Source organism: Physcomitrium patens, chromosome 12, assembly GCF_059467195.1.
Source record: "Physcomitrium patens ecotype Gransden chromosome 12, ASM5946719v1, whole genome shotgun sequence".
Classification (NCBI taxonomy): Eukaryota; Viridiplantae; Streptophyta; class Bryopsida; order Funariales; family Funariaceae; genus Physcomitrium; species Physcomitrium patens.
Genome location: NC_143421.1, coordinates 4,585,970 through 4,609,613, shown reverse-complemented (window position 1 = coordinate 4,609,613; position 23,644 = coordinate 4,585,970). Strand labels below are relative to the sequence as shown.

At 40.0% G+C, this 23,644-nt stretch overlaps 5 protein-coding genes across 17 annotated transcripts; 1 reads left to right on the top strand and 4 right to left on the bottom strand.

Annotated features, from left to right (window-relative positions):
- Positions 1-2: 2 nt before the first annotated feature.
- Positions 3-2,313, bottom strand: LOC112289281 (polcalcin Cup a 4). 7 transcript variants are annotated; one of them, XR_016505729.1, is made up of 4 exons: positions 1,460-2,304; positions 871-1,074; positions 661-735; positions 3-451 (listed from the first exon to the last, which is right to left on the bottom strand). XR_016505729.1 is itself a non-coding variant. In XM_024534378.3 (2 exons), exons 1-2 carry the CDS (start codon positions 1,890-1,892, stop codon positions 1,055-1,057), a joined length of 453 nt encoding a protein of 150 aa, XP_024390146.2. In that variant the 5' UTR covers positions 1,893-2,313; the 3' UTR covers positions 3-1,054. The 7 variants fall into 7 exon arrangements, 2 of the variants coding, with proteins under 2 accessions (XP_024390146.2, XP_073393613.1); XR_016505730.1 differs by having other exon boundaries at positions 690-735; XR_016505727.1 differs by having other exon boundaries at positions 661-1,074.
- A 3,129-nt stretch (positions 2,314-5,442) lies between these two features.
- Positions 5,443-9,443, bottom strand: LOC112289678 (phytochrome A-associated F-box protein). Of its 3 annotated transcripts, none has more exons than XM_024535099.3 (6): positions 8,955-9,443; positions 8,749-8,860; positions 7,871-7,920; positions 7,683-7,758; positions 6,313-7,351; positions 5,443-6,160 (listed from the first exon to the last, which is right to left on the bottom strand). In XM_024535099.3, exons 5-6 carry the CDS (start codon positions 7,329-7,331, stop codon positions 5,839-5,841), a joined length of 1,341 nt encoding a protein of 446 aa, XP_024390867.1. In that variant the 5' UTR covers positions 7,332-7,351; positions 7,683-7,758; positions 7,871-7,920; positions 8,749-8,860; positions 8,955-9,443; the 3' UTR covers positions 5,443-5,838. The 3 variants fall into 3 exon arrangements, with proteins under 3 accessions (XP_024390867.1, XP_090110772.1, XP_090110771.1); XM_090254646.1 differs by having other exon boundaries at positions 7,683-7,747; XM_090254645.1 differs by having other exon boundaries at positions 8,749-9,443.
- A 1,172-nt stretch (positions 9,444-10,615) lies between these two features.
- LOC112289756 (SNW/SKI-interacting protein A) lies at positions 10,616-13,095 on the bottom strand. The gene has a single exon (XM_024535279.3). The coding sequence runs from the start codon at positions 12,740-12,742 to the stop codon at positions 10,928-10,930; it is 1,815 nt and encodes a 604-aa protein (XP_024391047.1). The 5' UTR covers positions 12,743-13,095; the 3' UTR covers positions 10,616-10,927.
- Positions 13,096-14,251: 1,156 nt separating this feature from the next.
- LOC112289716 (uncharacterized) lies at positions 14,252-15,469 on the top strand. Its single transcript, XM_024535192.3, has 2 exons — positions 14,252-14,333; positions 14,622-15,469. Exon 2 carries the CDS (start codon positions 14,694-14,696, stop codon positions 15,198-15,200), a length of 507 nt encoding a protein of 168 aa, XP_024390960.1. The 5' UTR covers positions 14,252-14,333; positions 14,622-14,693; the 3' UTR covers positions 15,201-15,469.
- A 1,714-nt stretch (positions 15,470-17,183) lies between these two features.
- Positions 17,184-22,518, bottom strand: LOC112289715 (magnesium transporter MRS2-4). 5 transcript variants are annotated; one of them, XM_024535191.3, is made up of 7 exons: positions 22,106-22,518; positions 20,791-20,892; positions 19,839-19,874; positions 19,363-19,517; positions 18,496-18,911; positions 17,977-18,288; positions 17,184-17,722 (listed from the first exon to the last, which is right to left on the bottom strand). In XM_024535191.3, exons 3-7 carry the CDS (start codon positions 19,844-19,846, stop codon positions 17,441-17,443), a joined length of 1,173 nt encoding a protein of 390 aa, XP_024390959.1. In that variant the 5' UTR covers positions 19,847-19,874; positions 20,791-20,892; positions 22,106-22,518; the 3' UTR covers positions 17,184-17,440. The 5 variants fall into 5 exon arrangements, with proteins under 5 accessions (XP_024390959.1, XP_073393899.1, XP_090110769.1 ...); XM_073537798.2 differs by having other exon boundaries at positions 22,172-22,518; XM_090254643.1 differs by having other exon boundaries at positions 19,363-19,874.
- Between the last annotated feature and the right edge of the window lie 1,126 nt (positions 22,519-23,644).

Below are 23,644 nucleotides of genomic sequence, written 5' to 3'. Positions count from 1 at the left end.
CACTGACAATGAATTTCAAACTCAGGGGTCTCGTCTTGCACTGTGCAAACGTACAGTACTGTTGCTGAAAATCCTTCTGAAGCACCCATTGCGGGTCCAGATCTCAACATCATACGGACTGACAGCAGTTAAACTAATCTACTACCAAACAGCTAAATCAACATTGGTCAACTGTCTACACATCGTCTTATCTGAATATATGGGGTACACATAAGTAAAAGCAGGCGGTTCCGGGCTCGGGAAAGTCCCTTCAATATGTCTAAGTTTTGTTTCAAAAGTCCTTCAAAAGAGACTCCCCACATGAACGGAGGCAACAGAAACAACGCGTCAGTGACAGTTACTTCGATAAAAATCACGTTGCAAAGCGTCGAGCAAAAAAGTGTTCTTGAACAAGATGCCCGCAACCCCAGTTTTACACAGGTTCTTCAGGTAACCGAAAGCATCGAGGAATCTGTGGAGGAACTGACTTGTCAGAGATTAGTATATCCCTTCAATAAAGCACCTGCCGCTACAGCATTCAGGACGTTCCAGTCGCCACACTCTATAATAGAGAAGGAAATGAACTAGTTGCCAATTTACAGCTCCATCATGTTGATTGCTTGTACCCAGGCTGCCGGGGTTTCCTGATTTTAATCAAGTTAAGAAGAAACTGTAACTAACCTGATTATAGAGGTCAAATTTCGACTTACCCTCCAAATGTAAGGTTCGAGGGGCCTCGTATTCTTCCTAATACAGCTATCACCCCACAAACGATCTATTAGCAACCGCACAAGCGCAGACTTGGTCTAGTCGTTGCCAGGTAATCCGTAGGAACAGTCCCCACGTCACTCGAAGTATGAAATTGAACTTAAACTTGTGCCAACGTCTTACTAAATTTAATTTCGACGAGATGGTATGAGAGTGTGTGCTCCTTGAACGCTGCTCGTGTTCCTCGACTCACTGTCTACGCCAAACTGCATCCGGAATCGCCTCTCTGCAGCTTAAGAGCAACTCTTGAATAACTCAAATGTGATAATTCTCTTATTCAGATGTCTGCCGCTTCGGAAAACGCTTCTCAATGTCGTGAATAACAATCTGAGCCCATTTGCCATCGTTGTGGGATTGAAGTAAGTTGCTGTTGGTGGCTACAGACGCACTAGTGACTCGAAAATAAAACCAACTAGTTTCTTGACCATTTTTCTAAGACATGGTAATTATACAAGTTCGCGAGTGGAGCACCACAAGGCAGTTTGATCTTAAAATTCATCTCGTGCGTTTAATGAACACCCCAAAACCAGAGGCATGGAGTCTTTTATTGATTACAATTATCATTGAGCGAGATGACCCGTCATTAAAACTTCAAACTCTTTAAAATTGACCAGCCCGTCGCCATCTATGTCCACGCAGCTGATCATATAAAGACAATCATCATGAGAAATTTTGTCGTCGCCCAGACTTGACAACACCCTCTGAAGCTCACCAGCTGAAATGAAACCATCTTTGTCAGAATCGAACACGTTGAACGCCGACTGAAGAGCCTCTGTCAAGGATGAAGAAGTGGGGAGTTCTCCTCCCAAATCCACACCTAATGTGATTTTCCCGATATGAACGGAATCGGAGTTCAGATTGATGAACTCCTGAAGGTCGACTTCACCATCACCATCAGTGTCCGCATCCCTTATCATCTGCTCCAAATCTGCATCGCTCATTTCATCTCCAATAGAACGAAGTACTGTGCCCAACTCGGCTTTCGAAATCTTCCCATCACCATTCAGATCGAACAACTTGAATGCCTCCTCTAAATCTTTCACAAGCTGAGGCGGCAGACTGCTCTCACTAGTCTGTGGTCTCCTCCCACTACCAATCTCCTCAATTTCAGGCCGATTCGCTTTCGACAAAGCCATTCTACCCATCAAATTTCACATATAACAAAACTCCGTAAACTGAAAAATTTGTACTCCTTCCTAAACAATACAAATCATCTCAATCAAATCACCACCAAAGCTGAGAAGTCGAAATCCTTATACCCCTCCCACTTCAACTCCTGAAGACACTAAACAAACTGCACGTCGTTTTGAAAAGTAAAGCAAGACGGCTCCGACCAACAATAAAAATAAAATAAAAACAAAAAGGGCTTGAAGCAAGCTTGTCGAAGTCACTTGTGGCGTGCTGTGACTTCTCCTCCAATTTTCCCAACCGTTTTTCTGAAGTTTCTGTGCATCTTTCCTAAAGTTCCCGAAACCCGATTACATGAAACCGAAGCAGAAGGGAAGTTACAGAGCTTCTCTGGAGTAGCGTGAGAGGGCAGCGCGCAGCGACAGAGAGGCTGGAAAGCGGGGGGAGTCAGGACAGCAGTTATGATTCTGTCAATGTCAAGCAAATGGGGACCCACCTACTGGATTGCAAGCAAACACAGTACCCGTGCTTCATGTGCTCCTTTCGGCAAGCAACAGCATCGATGGCGTGGATCATTCATCTCCATCTAGATCTACACCTCCACCATCCCGGCGAAGTCCTACGAAACTTTCCGTGTCCCAAGTCACCGAACAATTGCTTCACAACCTTCGCTTGACATTTTCTATGTTAATATGTGCAGTTTCTCGTGGCACTTCAGTGCGTGTGAGATCGGGTCCATCTCCTGTCGGTCGGTCTTCATGAGACTTATGATATACTACAAGTAAACAAATAAACACAGCCATACGAAACTAAACATATCAACAAATTGTCGAACTCTATAACTCGAACTGATTAGGCTTAAGTGTCGCTCAGTATGTCGATAGCCGGTCGGAGTTTTATGCTTCTCGGAAGCGTCGAAACCTGGTTGAATCTCTACTTCTAACCCGAGGAGGCAATATGAGCTGAAGTGTTTCTTTACAAATTCTATTGATTGATTCTCCATTGTGTTAAAAAATAAATAAATAAATAAACGAAAATGATTATGATGTTTGTGAATTGTTGATAGACGTGGAATCTGTACAAAAAGAGGGAAAGGTTTTGTATTACTTGTGGTCGTTGAAATGAGTTTGAGAGAGGAATTTTATAAGAATCAAGATGGATTTTATGAACAACAGAGTGAAATTAGACCGTTTAGAACAATTGAGAAGTAATTTGTATCACTCTAATTTCACAAACATGCTTGCAAAAAGTATTTTTGATTGCATGAAAGCTTTGATGAAGGTTGTGTAAATTGTTTAAGATGTATTCAGTAGGAAAAGTTGTCTATGTTATACACTGTAAAGTAATAAATCTTTAAAGTCATTATATAAAATAGGTGTTATTTGTTATTCTTCATAGATGAACAATCAAATAGTGTCACATAAATTGCAAATGTTACATTTTTTGAGACTTCTTAAATAATGTTTTCAACTAAAAACATCAAAAAGTAGACTTTTTTCTTTTCTTTTTTCCTATTTTATATTTAAAAAATCCTTATATTAACCAATATATCCTTATATTTATCTAATACTTTATAAATTTCTTTATAAAATCAATAAGTATAATCTATTTATGTTTGTCATTGATGTATACCATAAAGATATTATGTAAATGAGATTAAAAATATTTACAAATAGAAATTTGTGATTTTTACTTTTTATAGATGATGTATTAGTCATTTAATGTATAGAAAATAAAAAAATAAAATTTAAAAATGCATTAAAGAGAAGAAAAAAATTATAATTTTATTCCTATACATGATTAAAAAAATAAAATATAATTTTTAGATTTTTTAATTCTATTACCAAATAACACATGCTAAAAATACATTGATTTAAAATAAAATTATAATAAAGAGAATATCCAAACTACATAAATATCAGTGGTAATCCAGTCAATGTTAATTTTAATAGATAATAACTAAAAAAAAACAAACTGGTAAATTTTAACAATTAGATGGTAATAAATGATCAATATTGATTTCAATGAAAATAATTAATTACCATGTACATATAATTTTTAGAAGACAATATTAGTAATTATAGCTCCTTCAAATCATACTCATAAAATTTTATAAGAGTAGAAAATTTAATGTAATATTATAATGCAATATAAAATACTATTTATGATAAAAAAATCACTATAGTATTTTCTGTAAATGTCATAAAAATATATCACATTATTTAATATCAAACCTTACCAAAAAAAATAACTACAAGACTTTATATTATTCAAGTATCTCAATATCGTATTTCTCACATTACTTTATTTGTTCCATTATTTAATAAATGGTTGAAACAGTAAAAACAAAGTAAAAAGTGTTGGTGTTAATTTTCTAAATCTCTCACTTGCATCCAAATTCCTAATATAAATCTGATATTTTCCAACTATCATTACACTCAATTTAATCTTCAACTACATTGCAATAAAAAAAACAAATCCAAAAAAAAGTAATATGTAACAATACATGGGCAAAAAATTTGACACCTAGCACCAATAAGCCATTACCCCAATTCCTCTGAGAATAATGGCTACCTTACCTCCAAAAGGATAAGCAATACACCTTTCTAATGAATTTTGTCCAAAGAATAATTTGAATAATTTCTTTTCACAATCCTCTGGTTATGGCACCTCGTTCAGAAATCAAGGAGGCATATGTTCTAATTACATTAACCCTCTAAAGAAGGGAGAATCCAGTAATCTCAGTCATATAGATTAATGTAATGAATAACGAAGTGCGAAAAAGTGGGAACAGTGGATTCAGTCACACTTGCTGCATTGTTGGCATGTCCTTTGGAGCTTTCGCGAGATGATATAGGTAGATTGATTCTGAGAGAATCGAAACCGCCAGGGACTATCCACTGTCCATCCATTTGATAAAACGGCACATCAAACTATGCAAAACTTGTTAGGAGAGTGGTGCCGCACATCTCATGTTGCCACTGAAAGTCGAAGTTTGCAATCTCCAACTGTTAGAGAAACGGTCACATGCGCGTAAGCCCTCGCTGTCAATTTCAAACATTACTGCACAGTACCGAGCATTCACATTGCTAAGTTATGCACTGTAAATTCCGAAGAAGAAAGTCACAAGACGTTCTAGAATAATCAGATAATTCATTACTATTTTTTGCTATTTTCGCGGAGGAGTTTCGAAAGTTGTGGTTTAAAGAATGAAGCACCGAGATTTAAAGCTATTCCAAACTGCTGCACATCGATGTAGTGGTGCATGTCTGTTAAATGGTAATCGCAAACCAAGATACCACATATGGTATTGGAGATTCAAACATATAATTAGATGTGCAGCCTCGGGGCTGTGGCGTTGCTGGCTTGTTCTGCTTTAGCGTATGCTTGTGCATCCTCTCTCCAAAGCGCCAATCATAAAAACAATCAGGCCAATTTACAACCCTTAAAACATGCGGGTAAGTACCAAATTCGTAGCATACGAGTAATAAAAAAATAATACTTGTACTGAGAAACATTGTTAGCAAAATGTACTTGAAGGGGGAAAATAATTTGCAACCATACTGCTCAGTTTCAAGGTAGAGATTTCACACTTCTGAAAAGCTACACTGCTTTAGACGAACGTCTCATGGCAACCGTTACAAAATTCGTCTGAAACTGGAAGATGAACGCCCAACTTAATGGAAATAAGCTCAAAGCACTATAGAACCAATCCCTAGTAACAAAACTCTGTAACCCTGTACATAATTCTCGCGATGCCTACCTGCGTTCACTACAAAAATAAGGCAACAAGTCCAACCAATTAACTGGTATCACGGACAAGGACGAAGAAAATCTGGCCTGCTTTTACAGCCATCCTTAATTGATGAGAAACCTCTAGGAGATTTCTGTCATTCGCCAGATGATTTCTTTCACCAGCGACTAAGAGTTTTTCACGCTGCCAGCGCTTACCAACCCTTACCTTCAAAGGTTATACAAAGGCCTGTCTGTCCAAGCTCCAGCGACGTGACCACTTTCGCAGACGTAGGCGCGAATGACAGGCTCTCCATCTTCGTGATATTCGAATGAGCGACGGAGGCAAAAACTAGTCACCATATCATAAGTATCTTCGGAGCAGAAAGCACATCGTATTTCCGTCCGCTTGGCCTTCAAATCCTTCAAGTTCCGATGTACGTGAGAGTGTTTAAAGTTCTTAAAAATCCCTCGAAAAAGCTTATACACGCGCCTCTCACCTTGGTGCATGCAACCTGGCCAATCGCATAAGTAGAGGCTGTCCGACCTGAATCTGGAAATTCCATAGCATGCTACTGTCATTATACGCTGTCAAATCACACCTAATGAAGCCAACAAACTCCACCACTTCGTGATGGAAGATCCTAAACAGGACACATCCGATAAGAACTCATTAAAATTTCTGACAGTGCTTGGATCAATAACCTGCTAGCGAGGAGTTTGTTTCCTTGTTCCCTAGTTAAAGTCCAGTTGCCCTTTGCAAGGTGGAGTTCTTCCTCGTGATTGATGCAACGCTCCGCCTCATTATTCCACCCGCCACTCGAATTTCGTGGGGACCGGGATCGGGACCGGGATCGGGACCGGGAGACTCCATGCTCTTCCTCCCCATCTAGCCTTCTGTAACTCCCATAAAACTTTAGCTCTTTCATAACCTTACCATGATAGTGTGAATCAACTTTCTTCATTTGCTTTATAGGACCGTCACCATTCAACACTTCCTTATTCTTCATCTTCCCAGACGTACACCTTCCAGCATCAACCTCACCAAATGCCTCGTTCGCACAAGCAGTACCTTTACCCCTTTGTTCACTTGTCCCATACTCAGAATGCTCGCCTTTGTGTTCTACCACTGACCCCGCTACATCATTTTCGTCACTATTCTCCATTCCGCACGATCTTCTCTCGATATCCATGTGATCGTTGCCAATTACCTCCTGTTTCTCTGTTACATTTGAAGTATTTACAGTGCCTTTCTCGACTTCCAGTTCTGCTTGTACCCCCAGTTTTGGTAAATCCTTTCTGAGCACTAATTCAAAGTCGTCAGAGCGACCAATTTCTCTCTCTAATCCGTAGTCCCAGCAATTTAACAGCACCCCAGCGTGACGAAGTCCTGGACAGCACACAAGGAGCTTCTGAAGAACTTCCCACCCACCTGGAGGCTCTACTAATACACCTTGCCGACTGCTCGATTGCATCAGCTCGGAAACCATGCTAGGTACTACACGCATGCACTGCCGCTTGTAGCATGAGGTTTTTATCACATTATGGAACCGTCGGCCCACACATGCAAGACGTGCGAAATCTCTAGGATCATCCTCAAGCCGTCCAAAGATGTTGACAATAATGTCATCAACGATCCGGTTGAAGAAAGGTAGAGAGTTCGGATTTACAGGCCGTGGTTCCTTAAACACCGGTTGTACGGAAGTTACTGCAGAAGTAGCCATCGAACTCTGAAACCCTGTATCTGCACACAGGCCACTTCAATGATGTGAGTCCACGTTCATGGAAAAAAGTAACAAAATTGAAGTAAAATAAATTAACATAAAAACATAGTAGAATATGAAAAGCAAACGGGCAGATTCAATTATTACGCAATCTATAACTTGATTGGAAGAAAATGGCAGAGCCAAAGAGCTCTTCATCGAAATGAGAAGGATATGTAACGAAAGAAGAATAAATCCAAAAGCGAAAGAAAAAGTTCTTTACAAACTGAAAAGAAAAGCCAGCTTGAAACTTCAGCAGATACAGCTACAAATGAGTAGTAAACTATAAGACATTATGCGAAGGGCGTTAACCTTTCGGACGATCGTGATCGGTAATTGACTGAGTAATTGTGGATTGTCAATTCGCAGCGAAAACTCTGCAAATCCACTAAAATTGGTTGTCCCAGATCATTATCAGCTAATGGTCACATATATTCTCAGATGATGTGCATATAAAATTTCAAGTATTATACGCAAAAATATTCAAAATAATTGCATACCTCGTCAAGCAGAAGAGATAATGCCTCCGTGAATAACTCCTGCTAAACTCCTGCATGTAGAAACAGAATATTATTAATTTTGATATAAAAGAAAGCCCGCAGACCTAGAAATACATGTTCATTTCAACATTTTTAGACGCACTGTTCCATCCACTGGAAGCATGTGCTTAGAGCTTGTACAACTGAGTCGTATTAAATGTATCAGATTCTTCCGAAAAAAAAAAAGAAATCATCATCATCATCATCATTGGCAAAACTATGCAGATTTAGTATCAAAGATGAAAGGAATTCAAGATATTACGGAGTTCTATTGCTACGTGAGGATAAAAGTATCTAGTTTATGTACTTGAGAGAGATCTGGAGGTATAAACACATGGAATCGGTAGTGAGGTAAACAGAAGAATCACCGCTATGAGTGACATCTATTCTTGAGAGTTTACGGTTGATAGATTGTGCATCTTTGGTCCAAGAAAGCTAAACTGATATCCTACTCTTATGGACATTGACCTAGATTTCAAGGTCTTGCATCCTTTTCTGCATCTATTGGTGTATATCAACTAACTGAGGGACAGGGTGCTAATAGACATGACACTAAAGATGTCGTCATGTGACATTAATTATTAGCACTAGTCCCTGGATCTATGAAAATGAGCACATACTCTCACAGAATGATGGAAGACTGTGGGAAATCGACCAAACGGGAAAGGAGACAAGTCATTCACCATCGTAACTATCAGAATCCACGAACACTCTGTAAATTTCTCCTGGAACCAACCTGCAACGTTCTTAACACTCAGGAAACTATCATCTCAAAAACATCCACAACAGCAATGCAATTTCCCTCACCAAACTCAAACTGAAATCGTCTGACGACTTACCTACGAACCCGTAGCCAACGCCACTCCCAGAAGCACTCTATCACCAGGCCATGCGCGCGCGCCATCAACAGCCTTCAACTCAGGGCGCGCAGGACGAATCCTCCACCAGATTCTGGCAATTCAGAACATATTCCTCTCATGCTCCACACCACAAGACTCGACACGCAAAGAAACACACTCACTCAAATTCACACTCGCTCACTCACTAGCTCATCAATGCTTCCTCTTCGCGAAGCTAGTTTTCAAAGCCTTCCACGCAGAGTCAGCACGAGACATTCTGCCAAATTTTCGGCGACGTCTTTCATGATCGTGGCCACTTCAGCAACCAACTTGTCCGCTCGCTCCACATGTTCTCCACACCACACTGTGCCCACACCCTCTTCCACCGCGCACTCAACAAAACTCGATCCCAAACGAAACAAACAAAAAAACAAAAACACTCCACCGAATTAAATCCAAAATAATAAAAAAATAATGGAAAAGCGACTTGTTCCCTGACGGAACTCGAAATCCAAAACCAGTCGTCGTCATCGTCGTCTACATAGTTTCTTCTTCTGGCCTGCACCGCCCCTCCATACCCGCCGTTACCCGCTGAGGAAGATGACATGGCTGTCAGCTTGGTTCTTTCTGACACTGACACTCCGAGTCCTGAGCGCAAAGGAGGAGGCGGATAAGCTCTCTGTCTCGATCTCTCTATCTTTCTGAGATCCAGCAATCCAGTTGCATTAAAGCACTAAAGTTAGGGGGCGGCCAAGTGTGTGTTCACTTTATTCACAGGGTCCTGGCTATATTATGGATGGCTAGATAGATAGATAGATAGATAGATATATAGATCTCTGGCACGCTTCTTCGAAAGCCTGCTAAATATGCGTTCCCACTCACACCGCCCTTGCCAGATATATATATATATATATATATAATGCTCCGACTCTCATTCATCCACCCATCCATCATTCATCCGATACTCTCATCCAAACATCTCATTCTCGTTCTCTCATACATCGACCCATTCATCCATACACTCATACATCCATCCATACATCCATTCCATGTACTCGCCCATCCATCCATTCATCCTTATACTCATCCATCTACCCATTCATGTATACACTCATCCATACATCTATACATCCATCCATCCCACCCCGAAAGTGTTCCTTTCGAACATAAGATTCAGCTATACAAAGACTGATATAAAAAGAAATCTATAGATATATATATAGATATATATATATCTAAACATATATATAGATATATATATACATATCAATTATACATATATATATACATATATATATACATATCAATTATACATATATATATATATATATATATCTATATATGTATAATTGATATTTTTTTTGTTTCATTCATGATAAAATTCACTTCAGTTGTTATTCTATACATGTAAATATTTATAATTCTAGAAATTATAATTTTTTATTAGTATATGCTTTTTAAACGTACTTTCGAATATATTAAATTCATAAAAGTGACTGAAATATAGTTTTTGACGAACTATCAAAGTTTGATCTCTGTTTTTTTGGCGTGTATATTATTTGACTGGTTAACTTGGGATGTACTTGTGAAGTACCTACATCTACCTAAATTCATCAAACATTTTGAAACATGAATTGTGTTCACCTGCAATTACCACATCCGTCTTACTTCCAGAGGATTTACATATTCACATATCAGAGAATGTTATATTGAGCAATGTATACATACTCATGTATTATTTTAAAAAATGTAAAGCTAAGAATACGTGTTGAATTTATCTTTTCATTCTATATGCCTGAATTGGATTTAACATACATGGGACCAAAAGAATTGTCTCTTTAAAACAAAATAAAATAAAACGCAACAGTTGCAATAAAAATGCAAATAAGTTTGAAAAAGATTCATAACAAAACATAGGCCAGAGTCACAGAACATAACAAAACCTAGGTCAGAGTCACAGGATCTACAAACTCTGCCGTGGCTCTAAACAAAAAATTGTACACCCATCCTCCTCTTCATCCACTACACTCCTTTTTCTATGCACCCTTCAATCACTTAAAAATATTCTATGTTTCGTGAACTGTAACCTAACTGTAACCTCAACGCAGCAGAGTGCTAAGATGGAAATAGTCACGTCCACCGTCAAAGGTATAGAGAAGTATGACTCTGATAGATACAATCATCGACGACCACCACCTTCACGTTCAAAATCCACTCGGTTCCTAGAGCCACCAGCATAGCTATCCTTAGTACCAGATCCTGCACTTGCACGCATGGTTCCCCCTTCTCCCACCCTGTCCATAGCTTTCTTTCCTTTCTTAACCTCTGTAAGAAACATGTCAAGCCCAAATGGATCTTCTCCAACTTCATCTTTCTCAAATTCTACAGGACGATCCTGGGGTCTAGATCGCTCAGTTGCACCAGCAAAGCCCTTGCCAGGTCTAAATCTATCCGTGCTAAGAACCTTGTCCAACTGCTCATTGGCATCACCTCCATAAACTTCGGCATCAGTATCTTTCCGAGGACGATAGAGCCCACTAAGCCCAGATTGGGAGGTGAACAATCCTTTGTCGTACACATTGTAGGTATCATCAGCTGCAAACCCTGATTCCATGCCTTTCTCCTGGTTGAACAGACGCTGGTCGTAAGTGAGTTCTCCACCACCGGCACCTGTGTTGGCCATTCCCAAAGCCATCTTCTCACTAATGTCTCTGTCCCTGTCTCTTGTAATCTTGCTCTTCTTACCAACAGGCCCTTCTTTGGCTTCCAGTCTTCTTTCTCTCTCTCTTTCCCTGCGACGATCCCCACGAAGCGCTTCACGTTCCAACCGCTCTTGTCTCTCTTCTTTAGTCTCCTTTACCATTTCTTCCCTGCTTACACCTGCATCATCAGCCCTCCTTTCGTATGCTGCTGCACCTCCTCTATCTGCTACAGCAGTAGCGTTAGCACCAGTAGCCGCAGGAGGTGCACCAACTCCAGCCCTTTCCATCCTAGCCCTCTGCGCCAAAATACGAAGCTCATTCTCCTTCTTCTCTTTTTCTTTCATCATAATCTCTCGTTGAATTTTGGATCGTGCTTCCACAGCCTCTCGAGCCTTCTGCTCTGCAACATACAACGCCTCTGAAAGCTTGGCAAAGTTGTCATTAATTTGCACCTCCTGAAGTCCTCTTCCATCGGCAGCCAGCCGTTTGTCTAAAGGAATGGTGTAACCCTTAGGGTTCTTCCAATTTGATATGCAGGGAGGAATTTTCCAATCTTGTTGATCCTTGACAGTGACTGGTCGAGGGGGTGAATGCATGACAGGAACAGGAGGCGAACCAGATGCCTTTGGAACTCTCTTGTGCTTAAACTTCGGGGGTTCCAGAGGGTCCTTGGGCATCTCCACCATTCGGATCACGCGCTGATTGGCACCGGAATTGTACGCCGCAGATTGCTGAGAGGGAGTGTACTTTATAAACGAAGGGGCTGAAGACTGAGATGGCACACTCTTTGGCTGCGCAGCACTCAATCTTCCTTCAATGATCTTCTCTAAGGCTGCCTTCGTCCTCTCTGTGGTTGCCTCAGCTTCCTCTTCTGAAGGCTTCTCTGTGTCCACCTCGGTGGGTACCTTTGGTACAAGGTCGCGATGCTGCGAAAACACAGTCTTCCTTGCATTTTCGGCCTGCTTGACGACGGCATCGAAGGCAATACTCCCCTCAGCATCAACACTAACGGGAATGATCTTACTATCAGCTTTCTCAGTTTCCTTACCCATATCCAACGGATACTGCGCCACATGAATCTCAGGAAACGCTCCTCCATCTCCAAAATGTTCTTTCCTTCGCGGCATGAAACCCCCTCTCCGGCCATACGGCGGTGGTGTGAAATGCGCCACGGCCTGCGGCTTCTCCACTTCCAAATGCGTCTTAAACCACGGATCGGACTCTGCATCGTAAGAGGGCGCCGGTGCGTTCTTGGGCGCCGGCAACCGATTCAGCAACATCCCAGACGCCATGTCTGCGAAATCCAAATAACGCAACTCCGACAAACGCGACGCTTAGTATTATAAAAAAGTCGCTCACACAACCATCCAAGCAACGCAGACACAAACCCTAACTCCGTCAATAACTCCAAGAGTAACCTTCCTAGACAAGCACCGGCCCCATACCCCGTGACCTCCCTCCGTCCAACCTCTCAACGCTGCACCGACCAAGACTCTAAAAAAACTAGGGTTACGTCCAGAAGACAAAGCAACGATATGGATAGGCTTCCACGGGACTTCTCCAACGGGGCAACAAAAAAGTGAATGTTGAAGAGAAACTCAAAAGTTAAAGAGAAGCGTCCAGGAGAGAGAGATCATTATAATTGGAAACTTTAAAGTTGGGATGGGTGGATGTTGAGTGGGGTTGTGGGTTCATGTGCTTACAAATTTGAAACATGAATGCATTTGTTTTACATGCTAGTGTGTTAGTTATTATGATTATAATTCTTATCATTATTACGAAAAAAAAAAAAAAAAAACGTGTACTATTTAAGAACTTTATTTCATGCTGTGAACCAACAACTTACTCATAGGTCAGATTTTGTTTCAAAAATAAAGATATGTAAAAGTTTAAAATAAAATAAAGTACAGCAGAGAACAATGAAACCTGTTCACAACCATATATATAACCCAAGAGCTAGACATCTATTCATGCATCTATTTGATCATTCATTTTTCTTAATATCCACCCTCGTTTCGCACCCTTGTATTGTTATCCTCATCACGTTCTATGCACAAAAAAATAGAACTACAGGGTTTCATTTGTAGCATTTTGTAAATCGGTGTGTGTCTCTGTGTGTTCATCCAACCAAACATTCATTCATATGTCAATCCAAATTGTTTTTCTTTTTATTACACCTCAATAAACTATCCAATTGTTACTCTTGCAGGAATACCAGGGGCTCCAATACTTATATATATATATATGTATATACATCCATACAAAAATATATGTGAGAATTGTATACCAATTAACAAAACAAACATGATAATAAAAAAAAATCCAATAAAAACGTGATTGAAAAAATAAAATAATTGTAGGTTCTAGCTCTACTACATTTTAAAAGCTTTGGATCCTTGCATTCATAAATAAATTATTAACTTATTTACTTAGAAAAAAATTTAAAAAATATATATAAATCTTTCCTATCGAAATTTTTTCTTATTGAATGCGGAAACAATTTTACTTGTTGAAACATCGAAATCAAAACACATTGAGCGTTTTCATGTGTTTCATTGATGCTTAAATCCAATAAAAATAATTATCCAAACTCCAAATGTATAAAATCCAACTAGAAATCACGTACACATGAAAATCTCATTCAGCTCTTAACCTAAAATGACGTGGCGCAATCCACGTCAGTCTTTCGTTTTTATGACCAATCAGGGTTCTCAACCACGTAAAGCGTGCCACGTCAGATTGAAGGACCATCCACGTAGACCACGTCGGATTCCGAAGCTCTTCGGTGATTTCGGGTTCTGCTTCTCCTTTTGTTGTTTTTGTTGTTGTTGTTTGTGTTGTTATTGTGTTACATTCTGGATCGTTCGGAGCCAGGATCATACGGTGAGGAAGGATCAGACTCGCTGCGAGATTGCGAAGAAGAATTGACTGCCTTGATTTTTCTGTTTGTTAGTGTGTCCTCGAAGATTTCTTCCATACTCGGCCCCGCGTCCAGATTTGTTTTTGACGTGGTTTCGATCACTTTGGTATTGCTACGGTTTAGGTTTTGAGAGATCGGGGCTGTGTGGCGAGCAGAGCTGCGATTATGCCGTCACGCTGATGTAGTGAGCAGTAAACTGAGCTGAATCAATCACTGAGATTCCTTGACTTGTGTTGGATTTAATGGCTTAGGTCGCGAGGACGTGGTTAGGGTTCGAGTCTTACCTTTTCTGCTGAGGATTGGAGTGGTTTTTGATCGTCAGCATGGATCTAGGTTCAGCGGCTTCGGCACACATGGATCAGATGGCGTCCATTGTGGAAGGCGTAAGCGAGTCGTTACGAAAACAATGGGGCGAGTTCAAACAACAAGGAGGGTTTTGGGATCCTATTCTACGCTTCGTGCATGCGGTGGACTGGACAGAGCCTTGGCTGGTTGGCTTGATGGTGTTCCATTTGATACTTGTTGCTGTGGTGGTTGCAACTAGGAAGCGTAGTAACGTACAAGCAGTGTTGTTTATGGCAATGCTCTTGTCCGTGTTCTTCGCCGAACGGCTGAACACGCTCCTGCGCCGGCACTGGAAGAGTTTTGCGGGGCAGCCTTATTTTGACTCTCATGGCGTCTTTATGTCGACTGTGTGGTCTGGGCCGATGCTGCTAATTTCTACTTTGATACTCGTGAACAGCATGGTGACGCTGACGCGGATGTTGATAAAATGGAAGCGAGCTGAGCTTAAGCACAAAGCCCGCGTTGCACGCGAGAAGAAAGAATGATTGATTGTACTTGAGATTACGGTTTGTCTTTGTGCAATACTTTTACAGAGTGCTTAACCCTAGAGAACCAGAAGGGAATGATGATCCCCTTCTGCAAGACGAATTGTTTTTAGACGGCTTCACATTTTGAGACGTTACAGTAAAAATTCATTAGCCTCTTCGTGTCCGGTTAGGATTTTCAGACAGATCTTAGATTTCAAGAAGTGATGCATGTATTTGATAGCTCTTCAATTCGAGATATATAACGGCCAATTTGTCTTCAGGAATCATTACCCCTCTGTCTTTCTGTGTAATCTTTCTGTAGTGCATTGTTCGGTCTGTCTATCTGATGATATTTTTGGTGATACTAAGAGCTCAGGTTCAACTTATTTATTTTGATGCATGGATGAGTGGTTTCCATTTTCTTAGCATCTGGCACAGTCAACAAGCAGTGGCTCTGCACAGTACCATTACTCCCCTTGGCACAGTTTATGTTGCCAGTAGTTTCAGAGCATTGGCCGATGTAGGACTATATGTCGGATAGTTATCTCTGTTTCATATTCTCTACAAGAGTTCGTTTGTAAATCTCCAAGATACAAGTGTACGTAATGTTGAAAGTGTTGGTTGATTTGATTCAAATGAAGTTTTCAAATGAGAACACCTTAAGCAGAATACAAGGCTTTCCTTTAGCATTGTGAGTCTCATTTGTAGTTTGATTTTTGCATCTGAAATATGGATGCCCGTCACACTTGAAGGGGGACTTTAAAGAGCCTGCATTGTCATTTATGACAGGGAGATGTCACGTGGAGAGTGAAAAACCGGCTTCAAATATTATGTGAAAATACGTCTGTATTCTTTTATATCTTCGTTTTTTCTCAAATCGATGAAGAGTTTTGCGTGCCGTTGGACTTCACTTTGGTACGCAGGAGGGTTGTTTTTCTGGCTATGTTCTTTTGAGGATCACACTATGACGAGTATATTCCACTTATGAATCCAGACGTATGGAGAAGTTTCAAGATGGCTGCTGCAGAAGAGAACACAACTATGAGATTGATCATTTTAAAAACAAGCTGTTAAAGCAAAAGCTTACGGCTCCGAAGATCAGATTTTTATTTTGCAGGTGAGAATTTCCAATACTCTTGCTGAATGTACATTCCAAGGAATGAAACCATTTTCTGAGAATAATAGTGTAAAAGAGTAGACTCGGGTCCTACAATTTCTCATGAAATGTTTGCTATTATTTTTCTATTATGCTTTCAAATGTTTTTTCATGTAATATTCTCTCACACAGACACTCACAGACGTGTGTACATATATACTAGAAAGGAGACCAATTTAGCTTGAGTTCTAAAAGAGTTAAATTAGGCAGTAGAAATCTTTATCATAAATAGACGAAAATATCTCAATTTCATCACAGATGTAAAAAAATTGATGTGCGATTGACTAATTTTTTTGAAATATTCTTGTTTACGATTGTTGCCAAAAATTCCGAACAAATTTAAAAAATAAAATATTGGATCGCTTTGCAAATATTTCAAAAATTCTTGAATAGAAGTATTTCAAGAAATTCAACCTATCAAATGTCAGTTGGAATTCAGTCAATTCGGGAATTGATTGAAGCAAATAGTCACTCTTTTATCAATTGAAACTCGACCATTGAGGGAATTTCAATGACATACGTCAAATTTTTACACCAAGTAGGTATATGTGTGTATGGTGGATCAATTGTACCTAAGTCCCTTAGAGGTCATGCCAAACGTTGATGTATTCCATGAGAGGGTAAAAAAGGCTGAAGCTAACATCTAAATAGAATTTATCCATACTCAGATGAAACAATCAAACAATGATAGCCAATGTAAGTAAGTAAATAAATAAATAAAGATCTAAATAAGGTTTCCGAAAATTGTACATTTGGATTCTTTAAAACATAAAAAAGAAAGAGAATTTTGATGGATTTTCAGTGCTAAAACTAATGAATCAAAAGTTATAAATAGGCAATAAATATTTAACATTTAAAAGTTCAATTAATTTAAATCCACGAAGCCCAACATGAAGCCTCCGGTCTATTTTTCTTTGAAAACAAACCTCCAAAAAGTTGTAACAGTAACATATTGTAGCGCTTTTAATCAGTGGCAAAACTGAAAGATTAATATTATCTGCGAAGCTACTGCACAATGATCCTCGGTCACCACAGTCACGTCAATCTACTTACAAATATATCACATCTTGGCCTGCTCAACTGGATAGATACTAGTTGTTGGTTACTTCTCGAAGAGTCCCTTCCAGTGCACATAACCCACTATGCTCACAAAAATAGAGAATGCAGTGAACATACTGCTGCATAAGGTTGGCGCCAACCAGTCAGGGTTATGAAATGGATCTGTGTTGTGGATATTCATGCCGAAGACTCCAACTATGCTCATGGCAGCTGCGACAGACAAGGCCGTTGCACCCAAAGTGATCTGAAACTGAAAAAGCTGGTTCCTTTGGTGGTCAAGCCGAACGTTGACGTAGTCCTCCGTATCATCAATGTACTCTCGTACCTGAAATTGACAACTGCCAACATGTCACGAATCTTGTTGACTTATGATGAACAAATAAGCAGAGAATTTTGGACCGTTGTTCGTGCATTTTTCGTGTCCGTGATTTTCTGTAGTAAAGTTCATTCTTTATCCACAAAAGATTTTCAGTGCTAAAGGTTTCTCAATGGGAATCAGATAGAATCGATGACTTGAACTCTGGACATCCAGACTGTTTGAATACAAGTTATCTGATTGCTCGGATTTTAGAAACTCACCAGCGAGAGCTTGTTAAGGCCAGCATCAACCTGCATGAAGTAGGCCTCTAGTAACATCTCCAGCTCCTCAACTTCATAGACTCTGCCCGAGCTATGTAAAGTCGAGCTAAGGCGGCTAGTATGACCGTGACTCCTCATCGAACTCAGTCGAGCTAATGTGCGTGGTGCTGTTGAGCTCATCGTGACCATGGCGTCTGAATTGATGGTTAAGAGCGGAGAATCTGGATGTTGTGCTTGTAGTAGCTTCCGAGTCAGATACAGGTCTGACATATCCTCATCATCGTCCAAGAGTTGCATAAGTTCGTCCCTGACCTGTCTTGGACAATTACAACAATGGAAATTAAGAACACTTCCCGAATTTCTTCTGGAAGAAAAATCCCAACTCAGCCAACAATGTGTTCGAAGATGTGGAGGGAGTCTGGGAGGTCCACAATGTCTAATAGTGGTCGAATGTTTTCGCACCTTTATAACAATACATTGCACAAATGTAAGTATTCATCGCAGAAATAGAGCACACACCTTCTGAACTCGAGCACTTAAATGAGTGAGCCGAGTCTTGACCATTCGGACGAGCTCAAGACTCCTCGTACTAATCCCTCTGGTTAACATGTCTAAAGCTGGACGCGCCGTCCTTTCCAAGTCATGCACGTTTGCTTCAAGATGGTTGCAAACCACATCAAGGGCAATTTCCAAAACTTGAAATTCAAAAGGAAGCTGTTCAGGTAGTTCATCCTCTGTTGTACACAACTGTTCTGTAGAGTACGTGTTTAAGACCCCTGAATCGATCAGTAACGCGTTCTGAGGAAGAAGTTTCATACTAAGCTGCTCTATAAATGGTTTAACGTCCCGGTTGGAGGGGTCGAGAATATAAACCTCTTCCGCTGTAATTATAGCTTTCACGAATTCCAAATTTACCACCATCGCGTTCTCCCTTGCTGCCACAAAAGATTAAGCATGAACATCAAGGAGCCCGCAGTTCACAAAAAACACACTAGAAATACCGAGCAATAGAGCTTCTCTGTAGCAATGCCTAAGATCCAGAATGAGAGATTTGTGAACTTAAACTATTCTGGCTCTAAACCTAACAATGACTTGTAGATCTTTCTTGATAGTAAGATGTCGAGGGTTTAAGCATCAAGAACACCTTCAACAACAAAAGAGAGTCTAGATACTTTTCATCATGCTTTTGAGGCATGCCACATTATCGGACATAATGGCAAAAAGAAACGACGAAGCTCATGAGAAAAAAGGACCAATGGCTGCTATCAGGATGCAGACTGCTGGAAGTAATCAGTATTGTGCCACCTCTATCCAAAGCACTTGCATCTGAACTCATAGACGGATGGAATTCACGTGTGAAAGCACCTGAAATAGATGAATATTTACCTAGAATATGGGAGGATTGTGAGAATATTGGTCCCATAATGCGAAGATCCCTCGCAGGCACGGTAACACGTTTTAAAAGATCGTTCTTGTCACATTCGAAAATCTCAGAATTTCCAGTTGCATCAAATCTCATCCATGTTCTGATACCCACCTTCCTACTCTTCACCATAGGATTAGGAATAATTAGGTTTCCCCCATCCGGAGACTGAACTTTTACCCGATCGTAAGTGATCTTTTGCACTGCCGGTCTATTTTGCAGTGAGTGCAGCATTTTGGCTAAAAATCACAACTGAAGCGAGGTATACAGATGTAAAACGCTACAGCCAGCCACGTTCCATCAACAAACCCGTATACAAAATCTATGTTACACCATGAGAGTCCTCACTCTCCCAGAAGTAGATAGTCCGAGTAAAAACTATCTCTTTACAAGCTTGAGCAAGACTTGCACCAAAGGTGGTAACCTAATCGCATGGTACCTTATCATGTCAACATGGCCAAAGCTCGCCCATCACCTGGTCATGGACGAACAAATTAGAATAAAACCAATCACTGTTTGAATGAAACGACAGAAACATGATATGGACCACTCCGACGTCACCTCCACATATCTAGAGCCAATTAGTAAGCATGCTTGCCTAAAGCATATCAAATTTTCATATTTTAAGAAAGAGTAGAAATGGGAACACTGCTGGTCAGCGACAGCACGTGATTCAGCAAGAATTACCCAAGGCAGTATCTAAGCACATGATGAAGACTACACTAAATCCCATGTCCAGATGATTACTCAAATATGATTAATTCGTCACATCCGTCATGCTGATACATCTCAATGCCCGGAACTAGCTCCTTACAACCAAGCAGTACAACGACCGTAGCAGTTTAAGTCTACAGAATGCCAATGGTCAATAAATTCCGGATTACAATTCATCCAATGACTTGAGAACAATGGCTGAAAGACAAGAGGCATAGGCCAACACATGATGTGAAGTTGAAAAAAGAAACCTAAAGAAAAGTAAAAATTTCAATGGCAAATCTACAGCATTCATATATTAGCATAACAGAAGAACCATTCCTAAGACAAATGTTGGGGAGTGTCACACAAACAGGATATACTAAAAAGAAAAAGCAGAGATTGTTGGAGCTAAATTCTTACAAAGAAAATTCCAAAATTATTTTGAATGGAGATATTATCATTGCAATCCAATATTCTAACTTGCTTGAGATATTTAACAAAACCAAGAGGATGTGGTGCCATTGGCGATAAAAGAAGATTAAGCCTTGAGAGTCGCTACTCAATGTACAAAAAATCATATAGCGTCTGATTCGGACACAATGTTTTAGTTTGCGTCTTTAGCTAACATATCGCCAATTGCCATGTTCATATCAAAATTTGGGACCTGTGACGCAGACTATGAGAATAGAAGATACCATCATGATTGATGACTTGCTGTCATGGCCCCCTAATGACAAGATTGCGTTTCTCCAAGCCAAAATGCTCGCTTCGGCTGTATGTTTTCTCTGCTTGTGTAGCTGCAAAAATCGATACTTCATCAGCTTCATCAATACCCCCGCAGTAGCTTTTCAAAACAAGTAGGTTTCATAACTTTAGCGGTGCAACTCAATATAGCCAACAAAATTCAGAAGTAAAGATGAGGTCGTGCCCATCTGGTTTTTCATCGGGTCATGTGCCAAAAGTCGACTGTAACAGGGGGTTTACAAAGGTATCACAGCTAAAATTTGAACCAAACAGATCTTGTAGGCTCGACGTGCATTCTCCAGCTACACCTAGTGGTTGAAACTTGCTGCAGTTTTCCTATCTTCTCCCCAAAATGTATACTTGACATATGGTCATCATCAACCTTGTGAACCTACAGCTACATGTATATTACATCTGGAAGGAATCACGATGGACACTGCAGAAATATGACGAATGCGTGCGAGCGGGGCAGCAAGTGGATCTAAACAAAGGAGATTCTTTGAAGGCAAAACTCCGGACCACCTGCAAACCTGTTGATTTGAAGTTTCAAGAGCTTCAATGCCTTCAAATAAGTTTTCCGCAAGCTAATTATTGTAACCCTCCTGCTCAAACAACACTAAGGCTCTCGGAAAGACTGGGAACTAACATAAACTATTATCAATGAACAACAGCGCCGAAGGAAATCGAAATCGATGGTCCCATGAATTGCACCGTAATACAATACCGACATCGTAACGATAAACACTTCAGCAATTTGAGTTACTCTTGAGTTAATATACTATTTTCGTGACGCTTTTCACAGATCACCAACCTCAGGCGGTGAGATCAATTCAAGTTTGTGGACTCACTTGTCCTAGACATGTTAAAACTTTTTTCATGCGTTAAAAAGCAGGCTTAGATATGTTTCAAAAGCTACACTCCAATCATGCTGACGGAAAACCCCAGCTATTGAAACCATTGGCCCAAACTGAAAGAACTCGCTGCCATTACTGCAATCCTTCCTGCTACTCACCAACTAAACCAACACCCCCTCTTCAACCATTGCATGGACCTTCGCGTAGGCCAACAATCCAACGTGCTAAATTTCATCCCCTTCGACAACGACACGAGTTACTAAAAACTCAATTAACCTCCCCAGTAAAGAAACATTACTTACCACACCACCCATCAAGCCATATATATATTATATATATACACACACACCCATGAGCCTGCAAATTGTCACACCCGTGTCCTAAACCTAATTCAAAAACCATTCAATCTCACCACGAACGCAGCAATGCAGGTCCCATCAATCCCCGAAACCGCAAAACGATGGAAAGCTCAACACACCTGAGAGAGCCATTCCTCATGAGCACAAGGACCCAAAGAGGAGCCAAGCATGGGAAAGTGAGGGATGGAGAACGCGTGGACGCAACGCGTGGAAGGGGGATTCCAGATCGGGACCCAGTGTGTGCGGGAGAGAGGATGTAGCTAGCTAAGCTAAGAATTTGCCGGACTCAGTTGCCACTCGTTCGCCGATACGGTGTCCACACACAGGCAGGCAGTCAGTCAGTTCGTCACTCCATAAGACGAAGACGCTTCCCTGCCACTTCCCTCCCCTCGCCGGAGCTCGCATGCATGGATATGGCCACGCGAGCCCTGCAACAACCCCCCCCCCCCCCCCCCCCCCCCCCCCCCCCCCGTCGACGCAACCACTACCGTGAATCCGTAACACACTGTCCCGCTTGATTACCCCTTCTACTTCTACTTCGGTGATCGGGCTTTGTATCCAAGATTGCAATTTTCTCATGCAGATGAATAGGGCGGGGTTTGTCGGTGGGGGAGTGTTTGATTGTTTTTGTGTTTTTTGTTTCTGGGAGGGGGGGGGGGGATGGGAGTGTGAAGGTATTGGTTTTGTTGGATTTGTTGTTGTGAGTACGGGTTTAGAAATTGGGGTGTGAATGTTGTTACTGCTGTTGCTGTTGTTGCTTTTTCTCTCTCTCTCTTTTGGACTTTTGGTCTTTGTTAGAAATTGTGCTTTTGAATAGTTCAATTTGTGATGTTGAGAGGAATGGGTGTGTGTGCTCTTGGGTTTGTGTGGCATGAAGCCTAGGATGGTTCATTCTATGGTGTGGTGGGGTTGTAATGGTTGACTTGGAGCTTAGCCAATTTATTTATTTATTTATTTATTTTACTTGTTTTCTTTTATAGATAAATTAGATTTGGACTTGGTAATGAAGAAAAGTGGGAGGAAGATGGAATTTTTTTTTAAAAAAGAAAAGAAAATTTCTTAAATTATATAAATTCTAATAATAAACTTTGTTGTTTTGAGGTCTAATTGATGCACAATGATATATATATATATATATATATATATAATTTTGTATAAAAATTAGTTTTATTTGTAATAACTATTTTCAATTTTTTTAGAAATATAAGCATTAGCTATATGGTTTAAAGAATGATAGATTTTATTTATTATCATCCTTGAAGTGGCTTTTATAAGATTCCAACTAACTTTATACTTCATTATTTTATTATTATTATTACTATTTATTTTTAATATATTTTCCATCAAAAGATGATTAAACTATTATGCTTAAATAAATAGAAAACATAGTCATATTTTTAAAAAATTACAGATTTTGTTGTCATATTTACTTATTAAAATTATAAAAGTTGTTATGTATAAAAGAATTATATATATTTATGGAAAATAGTATAGATTAGATGATTTAAAATCATGTAATATTCTTTAAAATATTAATGTAAATATTATTTTGGTATCTTAAAAATACTAAATCATAACTAAAAGATATAAAT